At 36.7% G+C, this 15404-nt stretch overlaps 1 protein-coding gene across 1 annotated transcript in view; it reads left to right on the top strand.

Moving 5' to 3' along the window:
- The window catches only part of LOC104512340 (piezo-type mechanosensitive ion channel component 2-like), a gene marked incomplete at both ends in the record, with an annotated part of 54385 nt that extends 40594 nt beyond the window's left edge, over positions 1 to 13791 (top strand). Inside the window, 7 exons of the mRNA XM_010155276.1 lie at positions 1188 to 1284; positions 3069 to 3228; positions 4809 to 4898; positions 6731 to 6852; positions 7668 to 7739; positions 11529 to 11632; positions 13693 to 13791. Coding sequence (XP_010153578.1) covers positions 1188 to 1284; positions 3069 to 3228; positions 4809 to 4898; positions 6731 to 6852; positions 7668 to 7739; positions 11529 to 11632; positions 13693 to 13791 — 744 coding nt within the window. The remainder of the gene's footprint in view (positions 1 to 1187; positions 1285 to 3068; positions 3229 to 4808; positions 4899 to 6730; positions 6853 to 7667; positions 7740 to 11528; positions 11633 to 13692) is intronic.
- Between the last annotated feature and the right edge of the window lie 1613 nt (positions 13792 to 15404).

Genomic DNA, 15404 nt, shown 5'->3' with positions numbered 1-15404 from the left:
CCTGCTTCCTTTAGAACTAGTATGAAATTTACATGAAAACATATATTTGATAATTAAATGTCAAATTCTTCTTCAAAATATTAAAGGTTTTTTTACATTAATTAACTCTTTAGAGGGGATTCTTGCAGTGGAACTGATAGGTGATTGAGACAAGCCAGTAGTTTAAATCTTTTTGAAAGATAAATTTAGATTTATTCCTGGCAGTTGCATTTTAGCTTTGAACATTTTTAGTGCTGGACTGAAAAGAGCAGACATTTTTCTTTTTACATTTATATAAGTCACTGCACTGAAATAAAATTGATTTATAGGTGGTTTGCATTTGCAAATGTTGTAAATGCTTACATATGTGCTTCATTTTATGCTTGGGAATTCAGTGGAGCTACGCGTGTGTTAAGCTTGCCCGTGTATGTTTGCAAGATTAAGTCAGTGATTTATAAAATTTGCTTGGCTGTCGCATTGCATCATGTGCCAGACCTATCACTCTCTCTGCAAAAACACAAACATACCCCACATACTTCCTATCTCACTGATACTCAAACGAACAAATTCTCGCTGTTTAAAAGTGATGTCCGTCACTGGTAAAGACACTTTTTCTTCTAATCTCTGTTTTCCTAACAAGATGTAATACAGCCAGTGGTAGTATTCTCATATATATTCTCATGTACTCTAAAGAGGCCGACCTATCACTCTCTCTGCAAAAACACAAACATACCCCACATACTTCCTATCTCACTGATACTCAAACGAACAAATTCTCGCTGTTTAAAAGTGAGGTCCGTCACTGGTAAAGACACTTTTTCTTCTAATCTCTGTTTTCCTAACAAGATGTAATACAGCCAGTGGTAGTATTCTCATATATATTCTCATGTACTCTAAAGAGGTGCACTACTTTCCTTGTCTTTATTTCTGCTGTATTTCTTCTAATCTCTGTTTTCCTAACAAGATGTAATACAGCCAGTGGTAGTATTCTCATATATATTCTCATGTACTCTAAAGAGGTGCACTACTTTCCTTGTCTTTATTTCTGCTGTATTTTGCTATTTTTCTTCTAATCTCTGTTTTCCTAATGAGATATAATACAGCCAGTGGTAGTCATGATATTCTCATGTACTGTAAAGAGGTGCACTACTTTTCTTGTCTTTATTCTGCTGTGTTTTGCTATATGAAACGGTTCTTTTACTTTCCAGATAGGAGCATGTGGCTACATTGAATCGTTAATTAAGAATAGCTGCTGGTTGATTCAGGCATTTAGCTTGGCCTGTACAGTTAAAGGCTACCGTATTCGTAAGTATACCCCATTTTTCTTCATAATTTTCTATAAATAAAAAAATCACCTTTGAAAATCCTCTACCATGTTTAAGTCATGCCCTCACTTGACATACTGCCTTGTGAAAATACCGTACCTGCAAGTTCATTTGATACAGCCTGGTCCTGTATTGACTAGCAAGAAAGAACATTGAAAATATTTCATAGAACCAAAGGAGGTACATACACTGGGAGAACTATCAACATCCCCCCCCCACACACATACCCACAACCAGCATTTGCTGTAAATAAACATTTTGGTGTTACCAGCGTGTAATACAGCTTCCCCTGTGTATACAGGTGATGTGATATGTGAGGGTATGGGTTCACAGTACAAACTGAGCTAAAATGTCAGCTCACCATCCCTGCAAGGAGCGGGCACCTTTTCCCAGCTGCAGAGTCCTGCTCCTCCCTGTGTGCCAAGTCTTGTATTCAGTCGCTCAAAGGGTAAACCAGTTCAGCTCACTGAAATGGCAAAAGGCTGAGCCAGCATAGAATTTTTGCAAGCATAGTGAGTTTACGCAATTATTTTTATGACTATTCTCATCTTTGTGGTGATAACAAGGAGGGAGTGGGTAGTGTAAGTGGATGGAGGTGAGAGAAGTGAGGAATGAAGTATGGAGAGAGCGAGACACTTCACCTCTCAGTGAGCTATTCATTTGGCTCCACTTTGTCCTGACACCCTGGATTGACAGTTTGAAAACACCTGATTTTTCTAATTGCTTTTTGCTGAATTTAAAGATTATTTCATCCTAGTGACTCTGCAGCGAAGTTCTGAATTCATGTCTGATCCTAATAGATAAGTGGGGAGTAGGAGAGTAGAAAGGAAACACGAAGATGCAAATTCACAAGATGAATGGTGTGCAGTAGTTCCTGTATTATCCAAAACTTTTTGTCCAGCAGCAGAAACTTAGACACAGGTTTCTGACTCCCAAGGGGATGGAAACAGCAGGCTTTGAAGCTCTTAGAGCTTGACCTTCCCGACCTATTGGACTGGCTTGCTTGATTGTAGGCCAGCTTCAAGTCCGTGTCTGTCCCTTGAGTCCTTCTACTCCCTTCTGTAGGGCACCATAGGCCATTTAGTTTATAGTCCAGCTCCACAAAACCCAGTTTTAATTTTTTAATATCCCCAAGAGAGCTGTCTTTTAGAGAATAAAGAAAGAAAGCAAGCAAGAAAGAAGTAGCCCAAGCCAAAATCTAGAGGTGGGAGGAATGGGATTTCCTCTCTGCCTACTCCTCCTACCCCAGAGAAAGCAGTTTTGTGGTTTCAAATATTTTTTCTCATATGCAATGGAAAGAAACATTGAACTGAGTTGTGGAGAGGAAAAATAAAAATATTAGGTGGTGGGAGTAAAAAAATTTGACAAAAATAATACACTTCTTTCTCATGTGGATAGTGTTCTTAATGAAAAAATGAGACAAAAAGTCACTTTGAAATTAAAAAAAAATTTAAATATGCCATTTTAGAAAATACTGAAATAAAATATTTCAGGCTAACAAAAAATACTTTTCCCATTCTTTTTCAAGTACTTATTAGGATAGGGTGAATTTGTTTGAAAATGGTTCCCTTTGGTGAATTCTCAATTTTCATTCCAGTTTTCTGTAAAAGAAAATACGGTGTACTTCACATGGAAATGCATTAAATAAGTTAATTAAATTACCTCAATTCGAATAGTTTTAAAGGCTAAGATTATTTAATTGATTAAACATTATAAAAGAATACTTACTACAACAGTACTTATGCTGATGTTGTCTTTTTCCAGCAACCAACAATCTAGATTGTAAACTGCCCAGTGGAGAAGCAGGAATCATTTGGGACAGTATATGTTTTGCTTTCCTGCTGCTGCAAAGAAGAGTCTTCATGAGTTATTACTTCCTGCATGTTGTTGCAGACATAAAAGCTTCTCAGATCTTAGCATCAAGGTATCATGAAGTTTTAAGACATTAAATGAAACAGCTCAAGTCTGTCATGGCTACGGTACTTAATTGTTTACGATAAGTAGAGTCCTTTACCATAGGTTTAAACAATTCATACTAAATTCATAACTGCAAACCCAGCTCTGACAAAGCACACATAAGCATTCTATCAACATCAATGTGTATGCGAGCAAGAGTTTCTAAGCCTTGGAGAGAAAACACTGCTCTCAGAGCCTGTTTGAGACAATGAGCCTTAGAAATCCCGCCTACAAAAATGTTACATGAGGAAAAATACAGGAAAGTTATGACATCTGAATTGGGAAGGCCATTGGGAAGACACTCAGGAAATGTCACATCACTGAACAGTGACTCGGTGTGGCAAGAAATGATCACCCTCTTTGTGTAAATATAAGTATAAATATATCTACTAATTTTAATATAAATATAGTGATATAATAATTTTTTTTTTTGGTTAGCTGCTTGTCTTGCTAAAATCCAGGCTTTAAATTTGCATGGACAATGGAGAAGGTCAGGTTTGGATTCACACAACATGGTCTGAGCCTGTCTTCTAGTTAAAAGTTAATATTATGAAATACAAATACCTCCACTAAATGAGATTAAATTCTGATTCAGACATTAGCGATGAGGATCCAGCAAGAGTTTTCAATATTCTGTAAGTATTGAGGAGAACACGTCCTTCTTTGTTGTAATTTACCATACTTTGGGACAATAATGATGTCCAGTCTTGACCGTATTCTTTTGACAAAACATAGTAGAGGTTATCCTGCATATTGCATGGAAGAATGAATGATTAATCTTACAGAAAACAAGGTTGAAACTTACTTAGAAGTAGACTTCTGAAACTATAGCTGTTCTTACTGAATTCCTGACAAAAGAAAGGCTTTAAATCTATGCTACTTCTTTGAGAGAGACTGCAGCTCTTTGAGAGTCTCAAGCGCTGATGAGTGAATAATGAAGGATGGCCAAGTCATGTGATGTGGAAATCAAAATCAGTGAGTCAGTTAAATTTCTAATTAGTTAGGCGCCATATTCTTTTGGCACACCAGAAACTTGCTCAAGGATTTGTGTCATCCGATTGAAAGCACTGTAGTGTTCAGAGGGTAAAAATGAAGCTGAAGCTTTGCTCATCATGGCCCTGGATAAAGCTGGACATTGCTCACAACTTCAGGGGGGCTGAGGCAGAGGGACAAGGTGAGTATAATGCTGAAATTACTATAAAAACTACATCCTGGAGGTGCACAAGATATCCTACCTTGACCTTGAACCCACCCCTGTTCTGTGTTCTTGACAACTGGAAACTGAATTCCTTGAACAGCTGCAGGAGGAACTTAAAGGCTGAGTAGGGATCACAGTGTTAGGCCACAGAGCTTGCAATGCTTGATTGTAAACAGATTAGTATTCTGGAGTAATTGATTATTTCTTTCGGGCATTCAATTAGTTTTGGTTTATGCAGGTGAAGTTGTGTACAGAGGGGACACAGAGTTCTCTTGTGATTAGCTGGCATAAGGGAAACTTAAATGTTTCCTCTCTTTTTTTCCTTTCTTCTGCCCCTATTTCTGTTGTAGGGGTGCTGAGCTTTTCCAGGCTACAATTGTCAAGGCTGTAAAGGCAAGAATTGAAGAGGAAAAAAAATCAATGGATCAACTGAAAAGGCAGTATGTATTTAATGGGGTTTTTTAATAGATATAAACATCCATACACATGCATGTATTTCACTGATTGTTGGTATTTAGCTAGCAACTTCTTTCATAGAAATGCTGATTAAGTTTTGAAGTATGATTTTGCAATTACAAAAAATGTTCTCTGGGCATTCAGAGATCTTGGGTATTCCAATATTATTTGGTTTTAGAATCCTCTTTTCCAAAAAGGCAATGTACTGTAGAATCTAAGGTTTCATTTAAACATAAAATTACATTTGTAGGACCAAAGGTTGTTAGGTTAACGTAAAGAATCAGAGTGGAATGTACTGATTTACCTACTCCGCGGTGAAACTGAAATTGTAATGGAAACAGATGTTTCCTATAAATCAAGAGAGAAAATGTGAACCCTCCTGCTTAATCTGAAGGTTATTCTAAACCTTAGAAATCCAATGAAGACAGGTTAAGAAGATCAGTTTTTAACTGTTCCACACCTGAGTATCATAGCAATATGACCATATAGTTTTTTCTTTAAGAGATGATCTGTATCTGTGCAATATTTTTTCTCTGTTAGAGGTCCAGCTCAATTGTAGTTTTGGGTTATCTTATTTTGTACAGTATGAATGCATGCAATGCAGATGAAATATAGGGGAAGAAATCTGTCTTTTTTCCTCTTTCTTTCCTTCCACTAATTATCCTGCTGTTCTCCCAGTTTGTTTCTCCCCATCTCTCAGAAGAGTAGGGCAGTCACATGCAAATTCCCCGTGAAACTCATGAAAAGTGTTAGGCAGATTACTAATCACAAGTACCACATTAACCCTGTCTCATTTGAAGGTGCAAACCTAGGTGGTTAGGAAATAGGAGACTGAGACACAGGAACTGGGTTAAAAAAAAATAGGAACAAGAAGAGGCATGGTTAGGGAAACTGTAGTTAAGAGCCACCTAATTAGCCTGAAATCACTGTACGCTAAGGAAGCTGAGTAACAGCTTTAAACAACCAGGTTGTCCTGACTGACATAGTCTAACTTCAGCATCAGATGAATGATAGGGAAATAAATCTGATCATCTACCTAATAATAGCAACTAACTGAGGTGAGAGTTTTTCCCTAGCTAGTGAGAGGTTCTTCCCTAACAAACGGAAAGATTAATAAAAGGATTTAAGTGTATTTTGATCACTGAAATTAGTGAATCTTTGCTTCTGATCCAGTTGTATTGAAAGAACTTATTCCTGTTGATTTAATTTTTTTTTTTACTACCATTTTTCAATCTGAAAACGTGGAAGTCTTAAAAGACCGGATTGTGCTAACTTTACAGGATTGCATGAAGGAGAATCGAAGGCTTGCCTACATCTGCACAAAACTGATCCATCTTAAATCTCCTGTATTTACAGATATGTGGGACAAATTAGAGCTTAAGAGGTGAAGATGTAGCACAAATAGTGCAGAAACAGCCACATCCCTGGTTCAGAGGTGCAAATTTCAGAAAAACCACTGGATTAGGCAGAAGTCCTTTTTTGTCTGAGCTTCCATTTGCTGTATTGTAACTAATAACAGCAGTTCTTTAATTTTTAAAAGATATTTAAGGGGGAGTAGGTAAAACAGTCATGTGATAACGGACAACCAGCTCTCATTGATGAATGAATGAACATGTAGGCTTGATCTTTCCAGCCAGTCCCTTCAGAGCCATTCAACTCCTTATGTTTAAGGGCAGTATTAATGACAATGTGGAATGGATAATTCCTTTAGAAATGTTGGAGTGCTTGTGTGTGTGTGTATGTGTTTAACACTCTTCTTCAGGATGGGTCAAAAAGGGTGAAGACGTGAATCTAATAAGATTCTTCCTTTTGCTAGAATGGATCGCATCAAAGCCAGGCAGCAAAAATACAAAAAGGGTAAAGAGAGGATGCTAAGCATGACCCAGGAATCCTCAGAGGGGCCGGAGATTCGGAAGATTTCTGAAGAAGATGATGAAGGTACCATTAGCTATTGTACCATAATTGCAGTTGAGTGTTAAGGTCTTAATAGACCTAATAGGTGGATAAGTGATAAATTATTCTTCAAAACTGTCAGCATGTAACAAGGTTATTATCTGAGTATCAGTTTGGAGCTTGGTTCAGCCAAAAAAAAATTGGAATTTTGTACTGCAGAAAGGTTTAGAGAAAACTGTTTGCTTTGAGGTAACTTTTGGTCAACTTGAGGCTGTTGGCAAAGTGCTGCATAGCAGCAGAGGTTTGTTTTGAAGAAAGTCATTATCTCTAAACCACAGTGTCACCAACAGGTAGCATCCACGTTTTTCCAGGAATGTTTTCTGCATGCTCTAAGGGTTTTTTTTCAGTCACTGAAATGTTTGTATACTTTGAAATGTTGTTTAGAACATGGGAACAGATAAAATGATATCTATCTAATGCCACATTTCTAGCACTGACTTGGGATCAGCACTTACTGGATTTAAAATTTTTGAAGGCTGAAATTTAAGGGGATTTGAGGACAGGGAAAGTATTTTCTCCTTGATATTACAGTCAACTGTAAGTGTATGTTTTAAAACACAAAACTGAACTTTAAACTGTTTTAGAGTATAATGCTGTTTTAACTGCTGCATGTATCAGACTATTTATGCTTAGTGGTACTGCTCCTGAGTGATTTTAAGTTTGAAATGTGTTCAGTAGATCTGACATCTGATGTTCTCATGAAATTTTAACTTTTTTGAGAGAAATTAAAAATTATTAATCAGTGTAAGAAACATGTTTTTCACTTTGTAAAATTAATATTTGGACATATTTTATTTTAGGAGAAGCAGACAAAGAGAAAGCCAAGGGCAAAAAAAAGCTGTGGTGGCGGCCTTGGGTTGATCATGCTTCCAGTAGGTTTTCTCAATCATCTTACAAATATGTGGATTTAACCCTTATATCCTTGACCAGAATGAAGGCATTCCCATGACCTGTTTGTTTTATGCCTGATTTTATGATTGTGACTTGATAGAAGGCTTGTTTTTTTCAACAAATGAGTTCTACTTCCAAATCTTCAAGGAGTGAGTTTAACTGTGTTTTGAACTTCTGTGTGTTGGAAGCATAGCTAGCTCATGATACTTTGGGCATTCCTAGAAAAATATCAAATCAGATAAACAAGTGCCAAAAAGAATCTATTTTGGCCTCAAAAGTCTCAACTGCCCCCTGCTGCAAAGCACAATATATTTTAAAATGTGGAGGTTTGCCAATGCATTCTAAGATTAGTAGTAATTTCTTTTTCATATGCACACTTCATACATCTTTTTTTATGGTTAATCAGTCATTTTACTGTCAGCTGTAGAAACACAAGTACCACGGTAAGGCAAGAAGACTGAGCTCAGCTGAATATCTCTGACTGCACTTCAAAGTACTGTTGATGCCAGTTGTTTTGTTCTTTACTTTTTTTTGGTGTGTGTTTATCTGAGAGAAAAGAAATGTTCAGCCTTGTGCACAAGAAATTATTACCCTATACCACTCATATTATTGTTGCATTATGATGTTTTAATTTGTTTGTAGCCCAGTCCAGGCATACAATAGAGTTCTTCCCTACATTATGGATTAGGTAAAACAAGAAAACTGAGTAGACTGCAGTCTCCAATCAGTTGAAGGCAGTCAGTCATGAGCTATTTAATAACCTCTGAAGATTTAAAAAATACTCAAGTGTATAGCACTGACCAGAGTTAAATATGAATGTCTATATTGTGCCTGGTCATTTAGTTTAAAAGTTACTCCAGGTAATACTTTTACGCATCTATATATTGCTTCATTTTCCTATGTGTATTTATTTATAATTCCAGCATATATATTTGCCAACAGCATTTAACAGAATGTCATATGATTATTTCTATCAAGTCACAAGTAAATTGTGCCTCATTTTATTTTTCTAAAGGGCACACTGCCACTTTAGAGAGACCTATCCCTTTTCAAAAATCTTATGAAAATAAACTTCTTGCCCTATAGTTTCATTAAGAACAACAATGGCAAAATGGATCAAAACCAGTTTGTGAGTTTTTACTGTAGAAATATCAAGCTATGGAGATTTTGAAGGAATGGGATATGGTCTCTTATTTATTCACCACTGGTTTTGTAATAAGAACTGCTCAAATAGAGACATTGACTTTGGCTTTTACTTATTTCACCCTCATTATTTAATGTTGTTAGGTGGCAACTTGTGTTTTGGTATTTAAACAGTGAGCATTCTTGAAATGATTTACTGCAATAATGCAAAACCTTGTGGGAGACATCACAGACCTCGATTCTGCAAGCAGTGGTTGCCTGCCATGTGGCTTGCGTCCACATTCACTGAAACATGGCACGGACAGTAGGCGTTCTCAGGCGTACAAACTGGAAATAGACTGATAGTCCCCATCTAAAATGTTGGCACGTTTCTAAAACACTGTGCCATAACTGCAGCATTCTGCTGCACATGGCTGTTCAGCTCAGTCAACGGGTTTGTGGCTGTGGCTGTATATATGTATATATTGAAGTCACTCGAGCTTGGAGGTTTTATGCCCAATCTGATGTTTAGTTAGATTTTTACTTTTATTTTTATACCCCATATTATAATTCTAGCACACAGAAAGGTGGTTCATTTTCTATATTGTAGGAACAGATAGGAAACATGAGTGAGGGTGTCCTCATTGCCGCTCACACGCCCTCCCTTGCAGGGAGGTATGGTTCCTCCTGTGATTGTGGATTATTTATGGAGCCCCACAAAGATCAGCAGAAGTTTGGGCCACATGCTTCGAGGTCCTCAGCTTCTCTTGGAGCACAGAATTGTGTCTGATGTAGTGCAAAAGAAGATGCTTGCAGCTGTCTTTCCCTCTGGGCACAAGCAGATGATGAGATTATGCTGACTTCTGCCCCCTCCACCTAGTCCCACAAGGAAAGCCTGCAAGACCCTTTTCTCAGTATGAAAAAGTCATGTTTTGCAGTAGGACAGGGGTCCACCAAATCTGGTCTGGCCATGAATTATCTTACTAGTAAAACTTGGACTCTTCAATAATCCCTGTCGGTGTCTAACACGCTTCTTACTCCATTTTGATGTGTGCAAGAGTGCATTATTGCTATTCAATCATACCTCCCTCTTTAGCAGTGAAAGAGATGTAACTGCTGCATTAGGTATTGCCTCAGATTCACTTTAACCTGAAAGCTTTGGAGGGAGATCACTGTAGATTTGTTTTCTGCCCCATCAGGCATTCCAAGTCTACTCTGGGCCTTTAAGGCACTGCATGGCAGTAAAGCTTTTCCCCAGCTGCCAGATCTTATCCTGGCGATCTTGTGTGTGGACAATTTCTGATGCTGACTACAAGATAGTTTTTCTTGAAAGAGAACTGCAGGCAATTGGCTCTTAAAATGCATTCATCTCTTTAATGCATTTTAAATGGGCATTGTTAGAAGGCCCTGTAGCAAATAATTTATTTGCTTCATCCAAGAGATTTCCAAACTTTCTTTTCATCTCAATTCAGCAATTAGAACTGCTGAAGTGGGCTCTCTGTCCCTCTGCAAGGCGTTCATTGGTGTTAAAAGTCATAACTAGGCAGATGAAGAACAAAATTCCCTCTTTGAGGGAGTTTTAAATGCTGAAGTAGTGATCCAAAAGAGTTCTGGCAAATGTCAGTATGCTTACCCTGAGGTTTCTACAGCAGTTATTTGTGGTCACCTGTGTACAGAGGATCTGTGTAGAATTCAAGGTATGATTGAATTAAAGCAATTGTTACTTTTCCAGAAACCTATAATGAGGGTTAAATATAATTTTTGATATAAATATGTATTGCTCCATATATCCAGATCATGTGACCTTTCATCTAAGTAAGTGTTCCTTTAAATATTTCAGCTTAAGTGTGGAAATTATTTACCAGTTTTCACTGCTGAATGTAATGCTGTAATTTTGATTTTTCTCTTGCTCATTACTTTATTTTTAATTTCTTTTGTTTCCCTTCTTCATTCATGTAGGCCCGTTACCATCTGAGAAATAAAAACATTGCTTCTGTTCAAGGATATAAGGCCGAGCTTATTCACTGTGCATCTTTACTGTATCAAGGTTTCAGAATCTTTCTGAATCCGTGGGCAAAAAATTGAAACTCATTTGCAATCACGTTAATAGAATCCAAGTGATTTGTTTTAAACAAACCAAGGTTTTCCATTACCTCATCAAAGCTTAAATGTTTGAAGAAAGCATTAACTAGTACTATCCCATTCCGTAGTTTAAAGGATGCCTCAGCATTTTAAAGACAAGTTCTGTATTTTTTGTCCAGTGGTACTGTTTACGTAAATTCATTTACTTACCTGCTGGGCTTATTTTACTCCCTCAAATAACTATCAGTTCCAAATTAATTTAGATGTAACCGTTTTTTTTTTTTCCCCTAAAAAATGTCACCTAGTAAATTGTTATACTTCAAGCTTTTTCTTTACATTTTCTTCTCATGGTGATATTTTCCTTAATTCTTGTATAGTTTTCATTCATGCCCAAAGTATCACAGACTAACATCAAATAAATTGCCTGAGACCTTTTCATCTCTTGCTTCTCTATTTTCACCTCTCCTGGTTATGAATTTTTAAATGACTGGCTGGATGTTCATAGGTCTTGGGCAGTTGATAGTAGAACTTTCCAGAAAAATAAGAAAATATTTTGTTTCACTTAGTGGTCAGAAGTGGAAATTATTATTTGTTTGAGACGGATAGTGAAGAGGAAGAGGAAGAAGAGAAAAAAGAAGAGGAAGAGCCTCGGAAAAAATCTGCATTTCAGGTACTTTCTGGTAATTCTTCTTTCTAGTTGACATCTGGAAGAAAATATAGGCTACTCATAACAGAGGCACATATGTTAAAGCAGCCAGTGCATCAAAACTGGGCCTGAAAAGTACTGGAAATTAAATTTCTTGCCAATTTAAAATGCAAGTTTGCCTGTTGTAAGCATTGCCAAATTCCTACAGGAACTATAATGAAATCGTATCTTCATTCACATAGGCCTGAGGAAAACAAAAATATAAAGACTAATGTTAAGAATCTGAGCTTCTTTTTCTTTTCTTCCCCCCTGCATTGCAGTAAAGGCAAGTGAGGAAGCTGACATGCCTCTGGCACAGCTGTACAGTGTGTCAGTGGCTTTCTGATTTTGAGTAGATGTTATCATTCCATGAGGAAGTTATCCCAAAAATAAGTGACTTTTCGTGGAAAAGGATACATACTTTAAAAATAAATATAAATATATATTGATCCTAGTGGCCCAGAAAAAGATATCCTTGGGTTATAAAGAGCTTAACATTTAAAATTATAACAGGACACTACATCACTTTCTCTCCTTTGTATTTCATGATAATTTTAATTAATATGTTTGCATTTTAAGTGACAGACTGTGTTGGAGTGAGGATATTGTAATGTTAAAAAGTTAGTTGAAGTTTCCTAGCTGGGTTCCTACATACAGACTGGTTGATGTTAGACAGCACCAGGTACTGAATCCACTGGCTGAAATGAAGAACTTGGGTTGAAGTTGTTAGTGGAATACTCATGCATATAGGATTGCTTTAATCTTCATAAGACTGAAGTTTTACTTGTTGAATTTTCAGAAATACCATGTAACTTTTTCAGATCTGTAACTTTAAAAGCTTAAGCAAATGGGCAGCTTTTTGCAGCTGAGTATTCCCACCCAGATGCAAGCTCACATCACTGCAGAGCTGGTACATTACTGAAAGCCTAGCCCAAGCAAGAGCAAGGAACTGCCTCAATGCTCTTCCATTCCTTATGCCAATAGCTTTCAAACAAAGCTTCCCAGATGACATTACTGAATTACAAGGAGAAATCTTTTATTTAATTCATTGATACAATATGCCTTTAGTTTATATACTTATATTACATTACCAACTGATTACATTTGTTAAACTGCCTGCATGGTAATGACATGGAAAGATTTTTTTCCTGAGCGTAAAAAAGGAACGAATCTGGATGAAAAAAAAAATGTGATAAGTAAATTTTATTTTCTACTATTTACACTAGTTTTTAAATATATTTTGCATTTAACCACATTGGACAATAAAAATTGCTCATGAATTTCTGGGTCAATTTTCTTTCTGGTTTTCTGCAGGTAAAGAGGAAAGTTTGCATTCTTGTTTCTGCTGATTTTTTTAAAATTAGTGACATTTTGTTCAGATGTGCTGGTGCCAAGCACTGAGATTTTAAAGAGTTCTAAACTTGAGGTCAGAAGCTAATAAGATTCTTCCATTTACCATGGAGTTTGGGTTTTTTGTTTGTTTGATCTTATTTTTTAAAGCTCAGTCCTGAAACTATTAGTCTGAGGATGGAGGATCTGGTCTTTATTTCAAAATTCTGGTCAGATTTTCTGTATAGGTGGGCAATTCTGCAGTATGTGCAACATAAAGATGTTGGGTGGCTTTATGCAGGAGGGGAGTTGTATAGAACAGAAACTTGGTTTTGTTTATGAAAAGCTTGTTCATCGTTGGTTATTATACCTTATTCAGCTTCCATCACCATGCACATGGTCTTAAAACTAGCAAAGTGGAATTGTTGGTTGTAGAGCTGCTAAAGAATTATTTCTAATTGTTGATTTTTCTTGTATAATTGTGTGCAATAGTCACTTCAAGGGTTAACCTAGAGTTTAATTTATTGGAGAATGCAGGCAGTTAAGAATCATCTTACTAGAATTTTATTGTGAACATCACAAATGATCTTTTTTCATACTGGAGTCTACAAATGTAAATTCATTCTTAATTATCTAGACACCGTCATTCAGTATATAGTTTTTATTAATATTTTCTTGATTTCTACTAATTGCTCTTGCTTTGTCCTTCTTTATAGAGAGCTATTGGGAAATTTGCTTCAGCAATTTTAGCCTTGCCAAAGTCTGTCATTAAACTGCCCAAAACTATTCTTCAGTATTTAATCAAAGCAGCAAAGGTACTTGACATTTTGCGAGTGCTCAGTATGTGACCCATCCCATAGTTCCTGATGTAATGTATTCCTGCATGCTTGTCTGCATTTTTTCTCGTACATGAATGATTCATAAAAATAATGAGAGCCAAAGCTTCAATCATAGTAAATGGAATGCATTTCATGCTTTTGGAGTGGTCAAGCCACAAGGAAGGTGGTCAACCTTTTTTTAAGTGCAACCCCAGAGAGAAAATGCAGACCCAAATTCTCATTTTCTTCTGATGCTGCTATATAAGATGGTCACATCAAGTCGCATGTATCTTACAGACGCTGTGGTAATTGGTCTCAGAAAGCTGGTAAGAGATTTGTAAAACACACATTTTGCTCCAAACCCCTTTTTCACTGTCTACTTTTCTGGCCTTCATCATCATGAAAAAGATTTCTGCATCTTTTCTTGTCCTCCTTGAATATATTTAACATTTCCTACCTTTGAGCACTGTATCATTTTATACTCCATATATATAATACGGTATTTGTAAGGAGTGAGTGTTACAGATTGAGCATACCAGCTCCAAAGCCTAAAAGATGCTGCATTTGAAGTTTGACCAGCGGTAAAAAATCTAAAGTAATATTTATGTATGCACCCAGTCAGCTCTTAAAATATCCACTGCTTAGCATACGTGGTTACATTAAATTTATTAATCAAATGCCCCTTCTTCATTCAGATCTTCCACCCTCTTCCAAGTCTGCCTTCTACCCTAATTTCTTCATTCACACCGTGACTGTGTCTAGCATACAGTTCTTCAGCTAACTGTTCAATAGCAGATGTTGATAGTGTCTCACTTCGAGTAATACAGTATTAGTTCACTTAAGTATCACCATTCCCCCGATCACTTTTATTAGAAAACACCTACTACAGAGCAAAAAGAAACCAGCGCCTCTGATCTCACACATTTTGTCATGTGGTGCTTATTTTGAACAAGTCCAACCTATAAAAATAAATGTACAGACCTTGAAAGATTTGAAAGAGGATCTTCTTATCAACAGTACCAAAATAATTTCCTCTCCATTGCTGTATACACTCACAAAACAGAACAAAGTATTTTTTCCCTTTTAAATTCATTTTGACAGGTTTAAAAAATTGCTTCTAATGTTCCAAAGCAATTTATGTATTCACATTTTTAAAAATATAAAAAACCAAATAGAAATTTTACCACTCTGTCCTATGAGGGGCAGTTCCAGCTTCACTGAGATACACGTGTGGTGTTGTCATTGTCTGCATGTTTGTCTTGTGAATTAATAGAGCTGTTTTTGTTACTGTGCTTTATTTTCACCTTCATGCCTGAATCTGTGTGCTTCCCTGCTCTGTCACTGTTTGCTTAGAAACCTGTCTTGCTTAGAAATAGAAGAAAATGCAGTGCCAATTGAAGATGAATAGCATTTTTCAGTGAAAACCATAAAAGGAACAAAAGAACATCTTTTGTCCTAAAGACCCCTGGAGAAGTTACAGTTACTTTACTTTCTGTTATTCACATTTTATGTCGTAGAGGGGAAAAAGATACGAGTGTGTCGTGGTTTAACTCCTGCTAGCAAAATACTCTCAAAACGCTGCTCTCACAAATACCCCTCCCTTCCTCCAG

The sequence above is a fragment of the Eurypyga helias genome, unplaced genomic scaffold (genome assembly GCF_000690775.1).
Source record: "Eurypyga helias isolate BGI_N326 unplaced genomic scaffold, ASM69077v1 scaffold13247, whole genome shotgun sequence".
Lineage (NCBI taxonomy): Eukaryota > Metazoa > Chordata > Aves > Eurypygiformes > Eurypygidae > Eurypyga > Eurypyga helias.
Note: the sequence above shows the minus strand (reverse complement) of the source record. Positions and strands in the feature narration are given on the sequence as shown.